General features: G+C 45.9%; 1 protein-coding gene across 1 annotated transcript in view; it reads left to right on the forward strand.

Moving 5' to 3' along the window:
• The window catches only part of cux2b (cut-like homeobox 2b), a gene marked incomplete at its 5' end in the record, with an annotated part of 94,825 nt that overhangs the window by 62,492 nt on the left and 11,228 nt on the right, over nucleotides 1–21,105 (forward strand). Inside the window, 13 exons of the mRNA XM_079517019.1 lie at nucleotides 974–986; nucleotides 1,400–1,591; nucleotides 1,735–1,793; nucleotides 1,910–1,958; nucleotides 2,311–2,410; nucleotides 3,435–3,943; nucleotides 4,547–4,763; nucleotides 8,581–8,706; nucleotides 10,920–11,152; nucleotides 13,360–13,557; nucleotides 15,501–15,743; nucleotides 16,847–17,098; nucleotides 20,597–20,768. Of these exons, the coding sequence (XP_079373145.1) occupies nucleotides 974–986; nucleotides 1,400–1,591; nucleotides 1,735–1,793; nucleotides 1,910–1,958; nucleotides 2,311–2,410; nucleotides 3,435–3,943; nucleotides 4,547–4,763; nucleotides 8,581–8,706; nucleotides 10,920–11,152; nucleotides 13,360–13,557; nucleotides 15,501–15,743; nucleotides 16,847–17,098; nucleotides 20,597–20,768 (2,363 nt within the window). The remainder of the gene's footprint in view (nucleotides 1–973; nucleotides 987–1,399; nucleotides 1,592–1,734; nucleotides 1,794–1,909; nucleotides 1,959–2,310; nucleotides 2,411–3,434; nucleotides 3,944–4,546; nucleotides 4,764–8,580; nucleotides 8,707–10,919; nucleotides 11,153–13,359; nucleotides 13,558–15,500; nucleotides 15,744–16,846; nucleotides 17,099–20,596; nucleotides 20,769–21,105) is intronic.

Consider the following 21,105-nt stretch of genomic DNA (forward strand, 5'->3'; position numbering starts at 1 on the left):
TTTGTGTGTGACGTTAATGAGCACCAGTACCAATGAGTACCACAAGTGGCGCTGTAGCGTGGCACTCGGTGCCGTGCCACGAGCTTGTAGATCTGCTATTTTTCAATAGCTAAAGTATAACATAATGCTTTAAAACACCAAAAGGGGGTTCCCGCCCAGAATGGGTTAATAACACATTTTCCCCATACCTCTAACGTTACCCTATATATTGCAATAACTCTTCGGTTCCACGTGTGGTCGATACGACTGCTTACGTCGGCGTTAAATGGACATCACAAAGAAATTACGGTGGGGGGGGGTGGGGGGTGCGGCAGTGGCTCAGAGGGTAGAGTGGCCAGTAGAGCAGCTGGATGGAGAACAGACGTTGGTGTCGAAGTGTCCTTGAGCAAGACTCTCGTCTGAAACTCCACGTTGCTCCTCGTGATGGTTGCAGGTGCCTTGCATGGTTTCCCCCGCCACCGGTGCATGCATGTGTGTGTGTGTGAATGGGTGAATGTAACCGGGGACAAATTAGCCATTGAGCCGTGGCCCAGGGGCCCTTAGCTCTCATGGGCCCTTCAGAGAAACTGGACTGCGCGGTAATAGATTTGACGCCCATGAAAAGGGCTCCTGGGGCCCTTCATTGGCCATTGATTTAGTCTAATGTAGGTCAAAAAGATGATAAAAACACGGAAATGTCGCGCGCACGCGTGCTATGCAGGGGGCCCTGCAAAACGTACCGGCCCAGGGGCCCTCGTGGGAGTTAATCCGTCCCTGTAATGCACAACCTATGTAAAGCGGCTTGGATAATATATACAGTACATGCACCATTTACCTATACCATTTACGATCTGAAATCAGTTTTTATTTGAGTGAGTTATGTATACATAAATAAGAGTATGAGAGCTGGCTCAGGGAGACGGCAGAGGGAGGATGTGAGTCTCTAGACATCTAGGCATCTGAGGCTCTTTCTTCTTTCGTCTCTTTATCTCAGGGGTTCTCAACCCGTGGGTCGCGACCCCTCGGGGGGGGGGTCGCCAAATTATTTTAGGGGGTCCCCAAATTATTTTCAAAAAAAAAAAAAAAGATTTATTTTTTTAATTTGTTTTTCACGATTTTTCAAAAATAGCAGACCTACAAGCTCATAGCGCGCCACTCGGTGGCGCGCTATGAGCTTGTAGATCTGCTATTTTTAAATAGCTAAATTATAACAATGCTTAAAACACCAAAAGGGGTTCCCGGCAAAATTGTAGCAGTCAATTTATATTGGGGGTCGGGAGGGGGCGGGGCGGGGGTCCCGAGACGTTGCCAAAGCATTTTCGGGGGTCCCCGGCCAAAAACGTTGAGAACCCCTGCTTTATCTCGTACTGCTTTCTCACTCTCCCAGCGTGGCTCACATGTTCTCTTCTCACCCTGTCAGGAGAGAGACGAGAAGGGAGAAGTGTTGCCCTCCCAGCTGGAGGCCGCTCTGCTCGCTAAAGACCGCGAAATCCTCCGCCTGCTCGACAACGTCCAGAGGCTCCAGTTCACGCTGCAGGAAGTTCGGGAGACCTCGGCCAATCAGATCCTCGAGCTGGAGCGCCAGCTGGCCTATAAGACGGAAGCTATCGAGGTAAAGTGATCCCGACGCATGGGAAGTGACAGCGCACAAACGAACGCCATTTAGAGTGCCGCTCAGTAGCTCTGATTATTAATGAGGACGCTCTTAATGTGCATTGAAAAAGTGCCTCCTCTCTCTTTTCTTTTCCATTTCAGAGATTAGAAGCTAAACTGCAATCCCAGATGGACTATGAAGAGATTAAAACGGAGCTCAGGTGAGATTTGGGGCATAGATCGGATTCCTAATGAATGCTACTGCATGTGTAGAACCCAAACTTATTATTATTGTTATTATTGTTTTTTACGGCTCTTTATTTTTCACTCCCTTTAGCATCCTGAAGGTGATGAAGCTTGCCTCAGCAAATGGCAGTTCGTCCCAGGTGAGATATTCTGCCTGGTTTTGCAAAAGGCATTTTGGTTCAAGTCAGTCTTATTGTTCATACAGCCCCATTACACAGAGTAGCCTGCCTGCCTTCTAGCAAACCACTCTTTTGTTTTGTTCTTAATGTTCCCCTGGTGTCGGTGAGAAAGAAAACTACAGCAGTTCCATTGAATGGCTCAGTAACCGTCATCCATTGTAGGGATATGTGTTTCCTGCTATAATAGATTAATCGAAATGTAACAGCTTTTGTTTGTGTCCTCCTGTGTGGTTGCGTGCGTGGTTGCGTGCGTGCGTGCGTGCGTGCGTGCGTGCGTGCGTGCGTGTCTGTGTGTGTGTCTGTGTGTGTGTAGGATTCTGTCAAGGCTGCAGAGGCTCTTTTGCTGGACAAAGAGGCCTTTCTCCCATCTCACAAGTACCTGGCAGAGAAGGCTCGCATCTTGCACAGCAACGGTATGGCCGCGACATAACTGTCTAGCCTGTGTCTGCATGGAAGCCATTTACAGTAAACAACCAAATATTTGTTTGAATACATGGTCAGCATCGCTTTGCACAGAAAATGTGCTGTATTTAACAGTTTGACGGCCACATGATTTTCTTTTAACAAAATGCCTCATATCATGAATTTGAATGTCCAATTGACATCAAAGGCATAAGAAAAAATGGCACCTTTTTCACAATGGCTTATTATAGCGCCACCAGGAGGCCACAATAACCTACCTGATGTGGTGGAGACCTGTGCTCTGAGGAGCACGTTTTCTAGTGTTTCATTTTTGAGGGGCGCTAGCCCCTCCTATATACAGGTTCGATGTTTGTTTTTAGTTCAATGTTTGTTTTAAAAACGCCGTTGACAATGAAGGGATCATTTACGTCATATTGTCCCTCATTACGTCATATTGTCTCTTTATTGTTAATGGCGTTTAATGTTTGTGTTGGCACCGTTTGTTTTACATCACCTAATCAACACGAGTTAGACTTTAATATACTATAGCGCCCCTCACTTCACACGGGTTGTGATTTTTAAATTCCACATGCATCTTTTGTCAGTATTAGTCGCACATTCACTAGTACAGGGGTTCTCAACGCGTGGGTCGCGACCCCTCGGGGGGTCGCCAAATTATTATTTATTTTTTTCACGATTTTTCAAAAATAGCAGACCTACAAGCTCGTAGCGCGCCACTCGGTGGCGCGCTATGAGCTTGTAGATCTGCTATTTTTAAATAGCTAAATTATAACAATGCTTAAAACACCAAAAGGGGTTCCCGCCACAAATGGTTTAAGGTTATTGTAGCAGTCAATTTATATTGGGGGTCGGGAGGGGGCGGGGCGGGGGTCCGAAAACGTTGCCAAAGCATTTTCGGGGGTCCCGGGCCAAAAACGTTGAGAACCCCTGCACTAGTAGGCCTAGACAGTATTTACAGTATCAAGGAGAGCAATCCCATTCACCTCAACTGACTGTGTTGGGTCATTTCGCCAGATGACGAGCAGTCTGAGGACTCCGGCAGGGAGATGATGATGATGATGGGGAGGCCGCCAGCCTCCCACTCGTCCTCCTCCCACGGGGAAGGAGGCCGTGCCTCCTCCCCCAGTCCCGGCCCCCCCACCGCCACCCTGGACGGAGGGGGGTCCTCCTCCTCCTCTTCCGGCCACCACCACGGCCTCCCCCTCCTCCCCCGTCCCTTCTCGGTGTCCCCGTCGTGCTCCGCGGAGCGCCTCTCGGGCGACCACGTCCTCCACAAGCAGCTGCTGTCTCCGCTCTTCAAGAAGGAAGGCACCAGCGGCCTCATGGCGTTCCCCACCGCCCTCTACGCCGCCAAGGCCGCGCTCCTGTCGGCCAGTCACCATCAGGGAGGAGGGCCCACGACGACGGGGTCAGGTGGCGCGCTGCTCGAAGCCGGCCTGCCCGGCGGCAGCGACCAATCGGAGAGCGGCAGCTCCACCGCCGGCGACGAGGACCAGCTGGACACGGCGGAGATCGCCTTCCAGGTTAGGGACGGGAATTATTGATTCATTATTTCATTGATTATTGATGACCTTATCGATCGATTAACGGCATTTGAGCGGCGTTTAATTTTTTTTTTTATCTGCAAATCTTAATTTTCCTCAATAATGTTTTTTACCATTTGAGTTACAGGGCCAGGCAATGGCACCGTTGTATGAGGAATAAAATGAAAAGTGCACTGTCTTGTCTGTCACAACCTTTTAAACCGGCACACATCGTGCGTTCCTCGGGCCGCACGCGCGCGCAGCAGACGGCGTTACATTCTCCCGAGAACCGCCCAGTGATAGAACCGCACAATTGTCAATTAACTGTTGCCCGTTGAGTTTAATTGAAGAACTTCTTAACGGCGATTAATCGCTTAACCCATTTTGGGCGGGAACCCCTTTTGGTGTTAGCATTATGCTATGCTTTAGCTATTGAAAAATAGCAGATCTACAAGCTCATAGCGTGCCACCGAGTGGCGCGCTATGAGCTTGTAGATCTGCTATTTTTGAAAAATCGAAGAACGACTGACATAGAAACATAGATTTTTCAGAAGACTGTCAGGATGTAGAAGACATTAACGTTTTAACATCCCCCACTTCCAGGTGAAAGAGCAGCTGCTGAAGCACAACATCGGGCAGCGTGTGTTCGGCCACTACGTGCTGGGTCTGTCCCAGGGCTCGGTGAGCGAGATCCTGGCCCGGCCCAAACCCTGGAGGAAGCTGACGGTGAAGGGCAAGGAGCCTTTTATCAAGATGAAGCAGTTCCTGTCTGACGAGCAGAACATCCTGGCCCTCAGGACCATTCAGGTCCGGCAGAGAGGTGAGTGGACCACTCCAAAACGCTTTACTGCGGTGGTATTCAGACCGTGGATTTCACAATATAAATTGGGGGGGGGGGGGGGGGGGGTCCCAGAGATAGAAATGCCATTAACCCATTTTGACCTGAGATCGGATTCTCAAAAATGTCTTCTACATCCTGACAGTTTTCTGAAAAAGCTATGTTTCTATGTCAGTCGTTCTTCGATTTTTCAAAAATAGCAGACCTACAAGCTTGTAGATCTGCTATTTTTCAATAGCTAAAGCATAACATAATGCTAACACCAAAAGGGGTTCCTGCCCAAAATGGGTTAACACAATCAGCCCCGGGATTCCTTCAAAATAGGAGCTCTGGGGTGGCGGGAAGACATGGCCGCTTTTACTCTGTAAAGCCCCCCCCCCCTCTATAACGGATATTTTTTTTTGCTTGCTTACCTTTCTCTCGTTTTAATATTATCGCTAAATAATCCATCGTGTTCTTATTTTGAACGAGAGGCAGTTGAGAAGTCAGAAATGAAGAGCTTAGTACTGTATATCCATCAGATCAAAACCACGGAGAGCGCCTCTGGATTAGGAGAGACGAGGCATTCTTTCTGCCGCGTTACACTAGGAAGTAACCGGGACCGCATGGTGAACGAAGAGCAAAGCGTACGGTGGCCTTTATAGGGTCTAACTAAAAACAACAACAAAAAAAACAACAGAATATTATTCTCTCGCCTGGTATCATTGAAGATGCGCTAGGACGTCCTTTGAATCCGTCTGTTGGATTCCCTAGGACGTGTGGACACGTCGGATGGACGGAACCTGTTAAACGGGGGTCCTTAGACTAATGCATGTCAAACTGGGGGTCCTTGTTACCTCTGTAAAGCCCCCCCCCCCCATGTAAAGCGTCTTTGGGTAATCAGAAAAGCGCTATATACTGTAAGTTTGAGATTATTATTATTAATATTCAAGCATTTTGATACCAGGCACAGGCGGCCCATTATTTATTCACCATTTGATCTGATGACATTTATAGTGTGTACCAAAATCGCCTTGAGGGGGCGTCAACATATGTGTCACGTGGTAGCGGCCGCCATACTTGTTGTCTTGTCTGGTTTGTTTACATTGAGCGACTATCCAGTGTGCTTGTATACGTTCTTTTTTTAAACTGACCTCACAATGGTGCAGACTTGCTCAGTAAATAAGTGCCACAGCAGGTCACGTCGAGGGAATGAGCCAGAAAACGGAATTAGATTATCAGCTTTCCAGCATGGAGACAGCATCAAGGAACCCAGATTGACGAGTTTACAAAAAAGACGTAGAATGGCTTGGATCGGCGCACGGGCGCAGAGACATAACGTTCAACAAAGTATCTAAGCACAGCCGTGTTTGTTCACAACATTTTCCTTGTCCTTGTAATGTATTTGGGCCCGACGTTCTTTCTATCCATCCTGGTGTTGGTTCACTATGTTGTCGCCAAGAACGAGCTCAATATTTACAAAAACATACCACCGTCACTCTATTCTGAGTGATGTGGGCTAGAATTGAATGCCCACGAGAGGGCCGTCCCTAGCTTTTCAGACGCCGCCCTCCTCTTGGTGACGTACACGTTTTCACACGCTATAGCCTCTCAGACCCAAGAATAAAGAATGTTTTGTTTTTGCATAAATACATGCTGTGTTTAGGAGAGATAACAGGCAAACGTTGATCCAAATAACAATTCTTCTACATCCTCTAATTGTGTAGACTTCTAGTAAATTAAGTAATTCAGATGTTTAACAGAGTTAAAGATCAAGAGTTAAAGATCTATAAGGGTCTATTTGGTGACATATGTACATTATTCGAAATTGGCAGCCTGCATATATATGTCACATAAGCTATATAGAGATATTTCCTATATCCACATTAGCCTGGCTAATAAGCCAGACTAATATCACACAACACTGTCGCGGTATATCAGTCTGGGCTGGCTCCACTTGGATTTCATTTCCCGGGGAACATTTTCTCTTCGACGCAATTGGTCAGAGCTACTGTCAGTCAAAGGTCTCAAGCATTGAACGTCACTGTACCAAAGCCCGCCTATATTGCATACCGTGTCCCGATTGGTCCGACCTGTTCTCTGCTGTAGGAAAGAGGCGTGCTACTGAGCCTCGCCAGACCGTAATCCGCTGGTAGGCAACTTTTTTTTGCCAACGGCTGATTCGGTCTGGTTTATTAACCAGGCTATATCCACATGTGCATAATATCCACATAATTTGCACATATTATATAATAATAAACGCTCCACAGTTTGGGAATCCCTGGCATAATGGTATACACACTGGGTCGGGACCCATTTGTAGGTCGCGGACACATTTTTGTGGGTCCTTTTTATGTTTGCTTCCTACATTTTGTTTTTAAGTAGTATTATTCGGTCCGGTCCCAAGAACGCGACGCGGGCCACGCAGCGGCCAGCGGAGAGCGGGGCTCTATATTTTTTAGTACAGTCACACCAAGGCAAGCTTATACGAATCGGATCCCCTCCCAAACAACCAATACTGGGGAGTATGGAAATAAAATGTTTCACAAATGTTCCCCTCCAAAAATTCACAGCAAATGAGAGGTATTGTGTTGAGGCACAAAGAACACTTTTATTTTGTCAAGTTTCAGGGTCCACAGAGAGGTGGTCCGCGGTCCGTTCGTGGACCGCGGTCCGCCTATTGAGGACCCCTGCTTTAGAGATACAGCGCTTTGAAAATCCTGTTATAATGGAGGCTCAATGGAGCTGGATTTAAAAATCCCATAGCTGGTGGGGACGGAGGCTCTCCATACTAACCGGAGCAATGCTAAAAGGTAAACTGACGGGTCGCCGCTTTCATATATGGAGTATACGGTTGTCTACGAACGTACGCGTAGTAGCCTAGCAGGGAAAAAGTTAATATGTTGCTGTGAAACTCTGTATTTTAGTTGTGCAATAAAATAAAATAAATAATAATTAATTCGGTATGGGCCGTTCCTTTCGGTACGGAGCCAGTCGAGTCGGTCTGGTTCAGTTCGGTATTTTACGGCCGCTGCCAACCAACCAACCAGACATACAGCAATACTTTACAGTGTAGAAGTGAATTGTTTTTTTTTAACTTGATGGTTTAATCTCACAACTCACTGGCATAATGTGGGACAATGAAGTATACAGGTTGCAGCTCACTATTCAATCTCACGCTGGGGGTTTAGCTCTATATGCCAGACCGGTCTAAACCATGTCTAAACCTTTTTCTAATCCACTTGGCCCTCATCTTTAACTTCTACAAGGCTTTCCACTCCCGTGTTTGTTGTTACTTTTAACCCATTTTGGGCGGGAACCCCTTTTGGTGTTTCAAGCATTCTGTTATACTTTAGCTATTGAAAAATAGCAGCTCTACAAGCTGTAGGTCTGCTATTTTTGAAAAATCGTAAAAAAATGCGGCACACATCTTTGAATAGGTATATATTCTTTCAGAGCGAACGTTTTTTTTTTATTTCGACGTCGGGCCTAAATGGGTTAAACTTTGTTTTCTCCCCAGATTCACCGCTTTTGAAAGTTGAGCTTTCCTGTAGCTACACTGCAACCTCAGACAGCGCACTCTCAAAGGCAGTCATTGATCTAGCAGTCAAAAGCAAAGCCTTGGAACTTACTCTCTGATCAACCTTCCCACTCACCCCCTCTCTCTCTCTCTCTCTCTCTCTCTCTGTGTGTGTGTGTGTGTGTGTGTGTGTGTGTGTGTGTGTGTGTGTGTGTGTGTGTGTGTGTGTGTGTGTGTGTGTGTGTGTGTGTGTGTGTGTGTGTGTGCGTGTGCGTGTGCGTGTGATACCCTCTGTGGCAGGGAGCATCACTCCTCGAATTCGAACTCCTGAAACTGGGTCAGACGACGCCATCAAAAACATCTTGGAGCAGGCCAAGAAGGAGATCCAGTCTCAGCGAGGAGGAGGTGAGGATGCAGATGGCTGTAGTAAGTCATCCTTCAAAGACCATCATTACGTTTTTCTTTCCCACCCTTTCATTAATAAAGAAATACCATGAAAACATTTTCATTCAGATATTTCACATCCATTTCATCCAATATTCACCCATTGTTGTTGTAGTTCATACTTATTTATGAATTGTTTTCCTAGTTTCGCTAAAACAAAGTGTTTGATTTGTTTTGATATTAGATTTTGTATTTAAATGGAGCAGGCAAAAATAAGCTTCAGCTTCAACCTACATCTTTTCGGACCGTTTCTAAAGAGCCTTATTGAATTGTACCCTTTTATTTATTTTGCAATTTCACTAGGGGATTTTTTTTTAAATAAAATAAGTCCCTTGAGTTGCAGCAACTCGTTTTCAAGGGGGTCCCCATGGCACAACATAGAACAAGATACAATACACACTTCGCAAACACAAATACACAAACAATACACAAAGGCTCTTCCGGCACACAGAAGACACAGGACACAAGTGTGTCTTGCGTGTGTCTTAGATAAAGAACAACTGTGCTTTGCTCTGCCTGTGTTTCATGGCCGCCCCAATGCTTTTCCAATGGAAGTCACATGGCTTGACCAAACACTTGTGTTTGATTGCCCCCCCTCCCCCCATCACACACACAACTGTTTGGTCAAACCACGTGACTTCCATTGGAAAAGCATTGAGGCGGCCATGAAACACGGACAGCACAGAGCATGTTCGTCTGATATGTGTGTACGAAGCCTTAGAGGTTCTTTAAGAAAAAACGGTACTACACTGGTTGTCAAAAAAGGATCAAACTAAACTTAAACTTAAAGCTTAAACTGACAGCTAAAAGGAGTGGTGGCCCGGGTGAGGATGTGTGGGTCTTACCCGTGTGGGTCTCTCTTTCTAAAAGGAGTGGTGGGTGAGGATGTGTGGGTCTTACCCGTGTGGGTCTCTCTTTCTAAAAGGAGTGGTGGCCGGGTGAGGATGTGTGGGTCTTACCCGTGTGGGTCTCTCTTTCTAAAAGGAGTGGTGGGTGAGGATGTGTGGGTCTTACCCGTGTGGGTCTCTCTTTCTAAAAGGAGTGGTGGGTGAGGATGTGTGGGTCTTACCCGTGTGGGTCTCTCTTTCTAAAAGGAGTGGTGGCCGGGTGAGGATGTGTGGGTCTTACCCGTGTGGGTCTCTCTTTCTAAAAGGAGTGGTGGGTGAGGATGTGTGGGTCTTACCCGTGTGGGTCTCTCTTTCTAAAAGGAGTGGTGGGTGAGGATGTGTGGGTCTTACCCGTGTGGGTCTCTCTTTCTAAAAGGAGTGGTGGCCCGGGTGAGGATGTGTGGGTCTTACCCGTGTGGGTCTCTCTTTCTAAAAGGAGTGGTGGCCCGGGTGAGGATGTGTGGGTCTTACCCGTGTGGGCCTCGCTTTCTAAAAGGAGTGGTGGGTGGGGATGTGTGGGTCTTACCCGTGTGGGTCTCTCTTTCTAAAAGGAGTGGTGGCCCGGGTGAGGATGTGTGGGTCTTACCCGTGTGGGTCTCTCTTTCTAAAAGGAGTGGTGGGTGAGGATGTGTGGGTCTTACCCGTGTGGGTCTCTCTTTCTAAAAGGAGTGGTGGGTGAGGATGTGTGGGTCTTACCCGTGTGGGTCTCTCTTTCTAAAAGGAGTGGTGGGTGAGGATGTGTGGGTCTTACCCGTGTGGGTCTCTCTTTCTAAAAGGAGTGGTGGCCGGGTGAGGATGTGTGAGTCTTACCCGTGTGGGTCTCTCTTTCTAAAAGGAGTGGTGGGTGAGGATGTGTGAGTCTTACCCGTGTGGGTCTCTCTTTCTAAAAGGAGTGGTGGCCCGGGTGAGGATGTGTGAGTCTTACCCGTGTGGGTCTCTCTTTCTAAAAGGAGTGGTGGCCGGGTGAGGATGTGTGGGTCTTACCCGTGTGGGTCTCTCTTTCTAAAAGGAGTGGTGGCCCGGGTGAGGATGTGTGAGTCTTACCCGTGTGGGTCTCTCTTTCTAAAAGGAGTGGTGGCCGGGTGAGGATGTGTGGGTCTTACCCGTGTGGGTCTCTCTTTCTAAAAGGAGTGGTGGCCCGGGTGAGGATGTGTGAGTCTTACCCGTGTGGGTCTCTCTTTCTAAAAGGAGTGGTGGCCCGGGTGAGGATGTGTGAGTCTTACCCGTGTGGGTCTCTCTTTCTAAAAGGAGTGGTGGGTGGGGATGTGTTGTGAGTCCTAACCGCGTGGGTCTCTCTTTACCGTCCAGGTGACGGGAAGTCGTCTTTGGGCAACTCCTCGGGCAGGAGCAGCAACAACGGGCCTGGAGGAGGGAGCAGCTCCGACGACACCATCAAGAACATCCTGGAGCAGGCCAGGAGGGAGATGGAGGCCCAGCGGGAGATGGAGGCCCAGCAGCACGCCCTGCTGGAGATGGAGGTGTGCGGCGGCAGGACCTCGACCACCTCCAGCGTGGGCGCAGCAGCGGCTCACATGGCCCAGGTGACTCCAATTTACTTTCACTTCTACTCCACCACATCTCGGGTTCCAAATATGGTGCTTTTACTCCACTAGGTTTTCTTTTGAAAACGTTATCTGCTAGCCTCGGGATTCCTTCAAAATAGGAGCTCTGGGGTGCCGGGAAGACATGGCCGCTTTTACTCTGTAAAACCCCACTTTGGGAACCGCTGACCTAGACCACATGGATACTTTGTGTGTCTTGGAAAGTCTGGTGGTGACGCAAGGTTGATTGATTCTCTTGAATCTAGGGGGATGCGTTCTAGCGTGCACGCACATGCACCGTTCCGTCCCTGCGCGTGCACGTCAAAAGATTACTGGAACCACGGCGTGGTACTGCGCTCTACGAGCATGACACCACTGGACGGAACCTGTTAACCACTTCAGCCCTGTATACATCAAGGGGCCAGTGAGGCTTTCCAACGTTGAAGCACTGGGCCCTAGCGATAAGAGGAGGGACTGCAGGCGGACCCGTGGAAGTATGACGAGGAAACCCTGTGCAGCTGGGCTTTAACGTTGAGCGCGTTTGCACTTCCGCATTTTGGGCACCACATTTTGATGCCCAAATTGAAAAAAGGCGGAAGTAGACGGTCCTTCCGGGTGCTTCAAAACGCCACTGAGCAACTTCCACTGACATGAATAGCGGGGGGGGGGGGGGGCGGAGCTTCGTGCCAGATCAGTCTCTATCCTTTTATATACTCTATGGTATACATTGCAGCCATTTGAAAATAGCCGACGCACAATGTGTCGCGCTGCGACGCATTGTGAGCTTGTAGATCTGCAGTGCTATTTTCAAATGATTTTAATACATTTGAAAACTTGAAATGAGACAATTCTGCACAATGAGCACTTTTACTTTTGGTACTTTTAAGTACATTTTGATGCCTAAGGCTGAGCTCACACCTTTCATGCAATTCTCGTGCTCGTTGGATGCTCGTTGGATGCATGTTGTGTTGTGTCATGGCCGCCCAATGTATTTCCAATGGAGGTCACATGGTTTGACCCAACATTGTGTTGTGTGAGGGGGAGGGGCGCAGTCGAAACACCCCTCCCCCTCACACAACACAATGTTGGGTCAAACCATGTGACCTCCATTGGAAATGCATTGGGCCGCTGGGCGGCCATGACACAACACCCAACGAGCACAGAGAATTGCATGAAAGGTGTGAGCTCAGCCTAATACTTCTATACTTTTTACTCAAGTACATTTTGAATTCCGGACTTTTACTTGTAACAGTGCGTTTCTATATTGCAGACAGTATTGCTACTTTTTTCTAAAGATTTTTTTCGGGTTTTTTTCCCTTTTATTGATAGATAGATAGATAGTAAGTAGAACGGGGAGAGAGATGGGGGGAAGTTTGTCGGGATCGGGACTCGAACCACACGACACACTGTCCTGCTGGACTACCAGCCAAGGTACCTGGACCACTAAGCCAGCCCAGGCAGGCCAGTATTGATACTTTTTTTTTTTTTTTTTTTAAGATATTTTTTTTGCGGCTTACGCCTTTTATTGGTTTTTTGAAGGGACAGACTGACAGGAAACGGGAGAGAGATGGGGGAAGACATGCAGTAAAGGCCGTGTCGGGCTCGGGAGTCGAACCCGCGGCACACTGCGACTGGATTACCAGTCGGGTGCCCAGACGGTTACGCCACCGCCTGGGCCAGTATTGATACTTTAACTTAAAGTAAAACCAGTGGTGGAAAGTAACTTTTACATAGGTACTGTACTCAAGTACAATTTTGAGGTATTTGTTCTTTACTTGAGTATTTACAATTTCCAATACTTTTACTTCTACTCCACTACATCTCGTTACTTTGGAGATTTTAATTTTAGAAAACATACATTAACCACTTCAACCCTATACATTCGGCCATTTCAAAATAGCTGATCTACAAGCTCACAATGCGTCGCAACACATTGTGAGCGTTGCGACGCATTGTCTATCTATTTTCAATAGATTTTGTACACATTTTGAACTTGTGAAATGGTACATTCTGCACAATGACTACTTTTACTTTTAGTACTTTAAGTACATTTTGATGCCGATACTTTTTTCAGTACATTTTCAATTCCGTACTTTTACTTGTAACGAAGTAGTTCTAAATTGCAGTATTGGTGTACTCTTACTTAAGTAAAACAATTGAGTACTTTTTCCCCCAACTGAGTAAAACATGTCCGTTTCCCGTCCCAGGTGGAGCGCCTGGCAGCCCCGGAGCGCTCCAGCTCCCGGGGCCTGCCTCTGCCCGCCTTCATCAAGCAGGAGGAGGGCGGCTCGGTCTCCGTGTGCCTGGTCAACCCCATCAGCAGCCCCCAGACACCCCTCAGCGTCCTGTCGCCCGCCGCCTTCGTCCAGAACATCATCCGCAAGGTGAAGACCGAGATCGGCGAGGTGGGCACCTACTTTTTTTTATTTTATTATTTTTTTTTTTTCGGAAATGTGTACAACTTACCATAATAGTGAGCAGTGTTGATTTCGTCGACTAAAACTAAGACGAAAAATGTTCGTCGACTACCGTTTTCCACTGACGAAAGGTAAATGGAAACTAAATGAAAACTCGTCTATGATGACTAAAACTAAATATATTGACAATTTCGTGAACAAATAAAGACTAAACTGAAAGGGACTAGTGTACAAGAGATCCAGTATAAGTCATTTTACACTTGGTAGCATGCTGAAAATAGCAGATCTACAAGCTCAAGATCTACAAGATATTGTAGATCGGCTATTTTCAGCAAATGTAAACGTAAATGTCATTACGAAGGCATCAAGGCCCGCCAAAATACATTTTAGTCGACTAAATCACCTGTAGATTTAGTCAACTAAAATCTTATGATATTTAGTCGACTAAAACTAGACATAAAGTGAGTCTGGAACATTCCGGGTGACAAATGTGACTAAAACTAAATGAAAACTATTCAAGAGACTACGACTAAAACTAAAATAAAAATTTGCTGCCAAAAACAACACTGATAGTGAAGGAGCTTTTAGGGCCATATTTTAGAGAAATGTGGACACGGCTGACAAAAGCACCACATTTATTTCCACATTCTCTCCATCACCATACATTTCATTTTGGAAGGGGGGGGGGGTGGTCACGTCCACTTCAGTAGCTTAATGCAGGGGTTCTCAACCCGTGGGTCGCGACCCCTCGGGGGGTCGCCAAATTATTTTAGGGGGTCCCCAAATTATTTAAAAAAAAAAAAAAGTTTTTTTCACGATTTTTCAAAAATAGCAGACCTACAAGCTCGTAGCGCGCCACTCGGTGGCGCGCTATGAGCTTGTAGATCTGCTATTTTTCAATAGCTAAATTATAACAATGCTTAAAACACCAAAATGGGTTCCCGCCCAAAATGGTTTAAGGTTATTGTAGCAGTCAATTTATATTGGGGGTCGGGAGGGGGCGGGGCGGGGGTCCCGAGACATTGCCAAAGCATTTCCGGGGGTCCCCGGCCAAAAACGTTGAGAACCCCTGGCTTAATGCCCGTTATTTTCAAAAAATTATTATGCTTTAAGTAGTAATGTTAAGTAGTAATGTGACATGGGGTTTTCATGAGTTTCATGTGGGGTTTTTCGTGATTCTGAATCCATTCCAAGCATTTGTTTTGCACGAAAAACACTCCTTGGGCTAAATTCTAGTAGCCACTTGCCCAAAGTGCCCTTAATGTGCTGACCTCATCACATGACGGCCCATTTTTAGCCCAAGGATTGTTTTTCGTGAAAAACGAATGCTTGCAATGGATTCAGAATCATGAAAACCCCCTCGTTTGACATGTCACATGCTATTTAAAGCTTAACCCATTCTGGACGGGAACCCCTTTTGGTGTTTTAACTAAGCATTATGTTATACTTTAGCTATTGAAAAATAGCAGATCTACAAGCTCATAGCGCGCCACCGAGTGGCGCGCTACGAGCTTGTAGGTCTGCTATTTTTGAAAAATCGTGAAAATGTGGCACACATCTTTGAATATATATTCTTTCAGAAGACTTTTTTTTTTCATTGCCGGGCCTAAATGGGGAAATTTTGATTATTTTTTTTATTTTATTTTTACAGACAAAAGAAAACAAGACAAACAGACAAAACAAAAATAAAAGAAACAATGTACATTCTCAGACCAGGGAAGCACAGCAAACAATAGGATACCCTAATGACGCAGGAGATATTGTTTTGTATAAAGAGATCCAATTGCTTTCCACCAACTTTATTAGTGTTATCATGTACTAAGGAGGAAGGAAAGACAATCCCATAATACAAAAGAGAAAGATGAAACAACCAAAACCCAAAGACCTTTAATATATTATCTCTCTAAAGCCAAACTTTATTTGACCTGCAGGTGGGCACCTACTTCGACCAGCACTGGTCTCTGGAGCGCGGCACGCCCCTGGGTCTGCCGGGCAGCGGTCCACCCTTCGCCTCCGTCTCTCCCTCTCTGTCCTCGTCCTCCTCCGGGCCCTCGGCCCTGCCCCGGCCCGTCTGGCCCCGTCTGGAGAACGGCGAGGCCGGCCTCCTCAACAGCGAGGAGGCGTCTGCCGCGGAGGAGGAGTCGGGATCGGGTCGGCTCGGCGTGGAGGTGAAGGTAAGCTGGAAGTAAAACTCACTAGAGACAGCCGTGAACAGACGCTCCACACGTCCTAAACTCTTCTCCCTTCTGGCTCCAAAACTATGGAATGCACTTCCCATTGCAATCGGAGCTGCATGTGCAGACTCACTCCATAATCTTCCGCCGTAGTCTGACATCCCACCTCTTCAGACTCCATCTTAGCCCGTAGCACTTGCCCTAGCCTCGACGACCTAAGGCTACAGTCGTACGCAAAAGTCTCAACTTATGTAACTTAGATAGCATTGAACGGCGGCTGTGGCTCAGGAGGTAGAGCAGGTCGTCCAATGATCCCTGGGTCGGTGGTTCGAATCCCGGCTCCTCCTGTCTACATGTCGAAGTGTCCTTGGGCAAGACACTGAACCCTACATTGCCTCCAATGAGTCGGTCGGTGTTAGCTTGCCACCATTGGTGTGTGAATGTGGGAAGTGAGGACGCTGGCGTCGACTGTTCGCCGCTTCACCTCCCAATGTATGAATGAAGCGCTTTGAGCACTTGGAAAAGCGCTATAAAAATGCAATTCATTATTTTATGTAGACATGCGGCACTCTGTAGTGTATATGCATAGTTTCATTACATAGATACATTTTAGCTTACCTATGATTCTTGATGACTATTTTTGAGGGCCCTCCTATGGCCAACTTTGAGTGTTTGTGTAAACACAAACGTTGAAGCCAAAAGTGAGGACGCAAATTGTGATTGGCCGGCGTGATTGGGTGGGAGATGTGCGGTTGTGATGATGCACCGAGTGCCGCGCTTCGAGCTTGTAGATCTGCTATTTTTTGAAAAATCGTGAAAATGTGGCGCAAATCTTTGAATATATATTCTTTCAGAGCGAACATTTTGAACTCAAATCTGTGCTTCTGCGGGGGGTACCTGGAACAACATATTTTCAGATGAGGGTCGGCGGTCAATTACATATATTTGTGGGCGTCCTTGACATGAAAATGTTTGAGAACCACTGACACAGAAACACGAGTTCTTTCCCCGGAAACTGTCACGATTTAGAAGACATTTTGTAGAATCGTCCTCGGGTTATTAAGAGCGTCTGCTGAACTGCCTATACATTGTGAATCGTAAAGGTGGAGTCTGACGCGTCCGTGGTGAGCGGGGAGTCCCCCGGGCCCCCCGGAGGAGGAGGAGGACCCCACGGCGGGAGGCTGTCGTACTACCCGGCCTACATCCCCCGCGCCCTCAAACCCACCGTCCCCCCGCTGACCCCGGAGCAGTACGAGATGTACATGTACAGGGAGGTGGACACGCTGGAGCTGACGAGGCAGGTCAAGGAGAAGCTGGCCAAGAACGGCATCTGTCAGAGGATCTTCGGCGAAAAGGTCAGATGTCATTCTTGGATTTTTTTTCTTTTTTTTTTTCTTTTCTCCAGCAGCAGTGTTGTTATTATTTATCGGGGTATCAAAGCTGCTCCATAGTTAAAGGGGCATTCCACTCATTTTCAACATTTTACTATGACATTAATATACCTTAGAGCTGTTGTGTGGAAATAATTAAAAAAAAGTCCCCCCATTCTGTGTTTCCTAGAATTAGAGGTCTGAAAAAAATCATTAACATGGTGAAACACATCTTGATGATGTCATCAAGATGTGTTTCACCATGTTAATGATTTTTTTCATACTTACAGTTCTAGGAAACACAGAATGGGGGGACCTTTTTATTATTTCCACACAACAGCTCTAAGGTATATTAATGACATAGTAAAATGTTGAAAATGGGTGGTTTTCCCCTTTAACCCATTTTGTCGCATTATGTTATGCTTTAGCTATTGAAAAATAGCAGATCTACAAGCTCATAGCGCGCCACCGAGTGGCGCGCTATGAACTTGTAGGTCTGCTATTTTTTTTAAATCGAAGAACGACTGACATAGAAACATAGCTTTTTCAGAAAACTGTCGTGTATGTAGAAGACATTTTTAGAATCTGATCTCAGGTCAAAATGGGTTAATGAATAGTTAACTATAGTTAAATAGTAACATTTTTGTTTGGATCCCCCAGTGTTGTTTTTGCCAGCGCATTTCCATTTTAGTTTTTGTTTAAGTCTCTTGAATAGTTTTCACTTAGCTTTTTGGTCACATTTTGGTCACCTGGAATGCTTTAGTGTTAAGTCTAGTTTTAGCCGACTAAATATCATACGATTTTAGTCGACTAAATCTACAGTTGCTTTAGTCTACTACAATGCGTTTTGGCGGGCCATGATGCCGTCGTAATGACTGATTTAATTTTACACTTGCTGAAAACAGCCGATCTCCGATGGAGCCGATGCTCCACCTGCTGGTTGATTTCGGAACTAATTTTGCAACGTTCGCAAATTGAAAAGGACAGTTAAATGGAATGGGACAAGGTCGGTGGCACCTAACTGTACAAGCTCACAATGCGTCGCGCTGCGACGCGTTGACAGTATATTTAATCATAGTTTTAGTCATGGCTTAGTTTGTATTTAGTTTTCATGTAGTTTTTGTCAGTGAAAAAAGGTAGTCGACGAACATTTTTCGTCATAGTATTAGTCGACGAAAACAACACTGTCCCGCATACTAGGGATTTTGAGTATCTGCCGATACCGATTTTTCCCGATCCGATATTTCTATTTTTATAGCACTTATCACAACAGTACAATATCCAAAACCACAGACAATATCCAGTCTAATATCATGATATGGATATAATAGTGGGGATGTCCCGATCACGTTTATTTGCTCCCGATCCGATTCCGGATCAGGACAACCCTACCGCATACAGATTGATTGGGATGTTGTATATATACAATAGATAAGCAAGCTTTAGTTGTATTATCAATATTCTGAAATGGAACAGGTGCCCTCATTTCACAGAAACCTCTTCTGGGTTCTCTGTTTCCATGTTCATTCACTATGGAGCAGCTACAGTTCATTTCCAGTTAAGCATATCGCCGGGCTCTCTCTCTGCGTGTCCTGTGGCACGCCCTAGGCATGTCTGGAGAAATAATTCAAATGAAAGTCATACATGATTTAGTTTCAGATAAATGTCATACAAAAATATTAGGCTAACTTCATTAAGGAGTACCAAGTCGACTTATTAAAAATAACACCTCCTTTAGGTTAATGCATTTTGACCCTTGTCTGTTCTATACCGGGGCCTATGCTATTCACGTTTGTACAATCATGCAATGAATGCACTGTTTGACATTTGCAAATAATCAATAACTTGATGTACCATGGATGGATTAATCTCCCCCATTTTCCTCAAGTGTGTTGCAGCCCTGAAAAGGTTTAAACCAAACAGTGCTTGACTATGCTCTGTCTGGAGTCTAACTAACAAGAGATTTTAATGGTGCACTGCTGCCCTCTAGTGCTTGTTCAATGAACATGAATTACTAAAAGCTTTGTTGTATGTATGATGATGTGCCAAATGTAATAACGCTGGCAACTTAGTGCAGTGGTTCTCAGCCAGTGGGGGGGGGGGGGGGGGGGGGGGGGTTCCAGGAGGTCTCCAGCTAGATGGAGAGTTGATAACCAAAATGGTCCCTTATAGCCTAGATCTTTTACTCTTGAGAGCGTGAAATGAAACCAAATGGACCCGGTCCATTCGGTTTCATTTTACGAGTCTGTCTCATTTCTCTCCAAAAGCACGTGAATATGATCGTCGGTATCGATATATCGCGATATACGATATATCGTTACATGCCTACCACTGATACAGAAACATGAGGTATTTCAGAAAACTGTCAGGATTTTGAAGACATTTTTTAAATGTTGACGTCAGGCCTAAATGGGTTAAACATCTGCATTACTTAATTTTCAAGAAGTCTACACAATTAGAGAATGTAGAAGAATTGTTATCCTGTCGTACCACATCAACACAGCATGGAACAGTGGACAGAATCCTATCCAACGACAAAAACACATTATACAACAGGTCGTTTTGAGGAAGCAATCTGATTGGTTGAACTCCTTTCTAGCCGCGCTTCAAACCACATTATTTCAACGCCTAATCAAAACAAACAATTCAGCCGTGCTTTTCTCTCAGAGCGCAGCAGACTCGGTGGCTATAGGCTATAGCTAGTTTCTTGGGTCATTTGTGGTCGTAGTGACTACATCTGTCATTGAAACATTACTAATTTTCAAGCGATTTTCTTAGTTTTAAGTCATTTATGCACTTCAGGCGTGCATTAATGACGTTAAACCGCACCCCCCTCTCGTGTAATATTGCTTAATTCTACGTTTTGGGTCTGAGAGGCTAAATCTCATCAAATGGTGGTCCACCGTGGCTCAAATGCAAAATAAATAATGGGATGAAAAAGGTTGAAAACCACTGCCCTAGTGCCCTTGAGCAAAGCACTGGACTGCAAAAAAAAACTCAAATTCACATGCACAGGAAGAAAAGCTATGTGTAATTGTGCAAAAATCCCCATCCGTGTTCATTTACTGACATTTATTTTTACCGTGTATGAGGTAGTATAAACAGTTGATTTAAAATCAAATCAACTGTGCTCACTGTATAGTTACCTGAATGATTATGTCTACTTTAGTTTTGATGTAAAATCATATATATTCCTTTTTTTCCTCTCAATTAGGTTTTTAGACTAAAGTGTATGTTTTTTTAAAGTCTCCTGTGGACACGTGTTGAGACCTAGCACTTGTGCTAAAACACTAAGCAACGCATCTACAAATTGTACAATGGTGCAATCAATGTGATTCAAATCATTTAACTATACATAACATAACATAAATAGATAATCATTCATTTGAATTGCCTTTCTCTATCTAACTTGACTGTAATGTTGGTCCTGCACACACGCACACGCACACACGCACACACACACGCACACGCACACGCGCACAGGTCCTGGGGCTGTCCCAGGGCAGTGTGAGTGACATGCTGTCTCGGCCCAAGCCCTGGAGTAAGCTGACCCAGAAAGGCAGGGAACCCTTCATCCGCATGCAGCTGTGGCTGCTGGACCAGCTGGGACAGAGCCTCATGATGCAGATGCCCAGCCAAGGCATGCACGTTCAGGGTAAGAGCACACACACACAGCACACAGCACACGGTGTATATACTCGCGTTGGGTTGGCTCAGTCGGTCAGACGGTCATAAACGCATGCAAAGACGGGATTCCTGGAGGAATTATTGAGAGCCTTTAAACCGTTAATTCTGCCTCAAGCCAATAACATCAAGTATGCATGCATGTCTCCGCTGGGTTTGTTTCGCTGACAACATTATATGTGCATCCGCGCAAAGCAACGTGTCAATTAGCGTGCTCGGCCTTCTCGCTCTCTCTCTCTCTCTCTCTCTCTCTAATCTTAATTACATAGTACATACTTAGTCTGTAGAAAGATTACATCAGATTGTAT

Source organism: Electrona antarctica, assembly GCF_951216825.1.
Source record: "Electrona antarctica genome assembly, chromosome: 12".
NCBI lineage: Eukaryota > Metazoa > Chordata > Actinopteri > Myctophiformes > Myctophidae > Electrona > Electrona antarctica.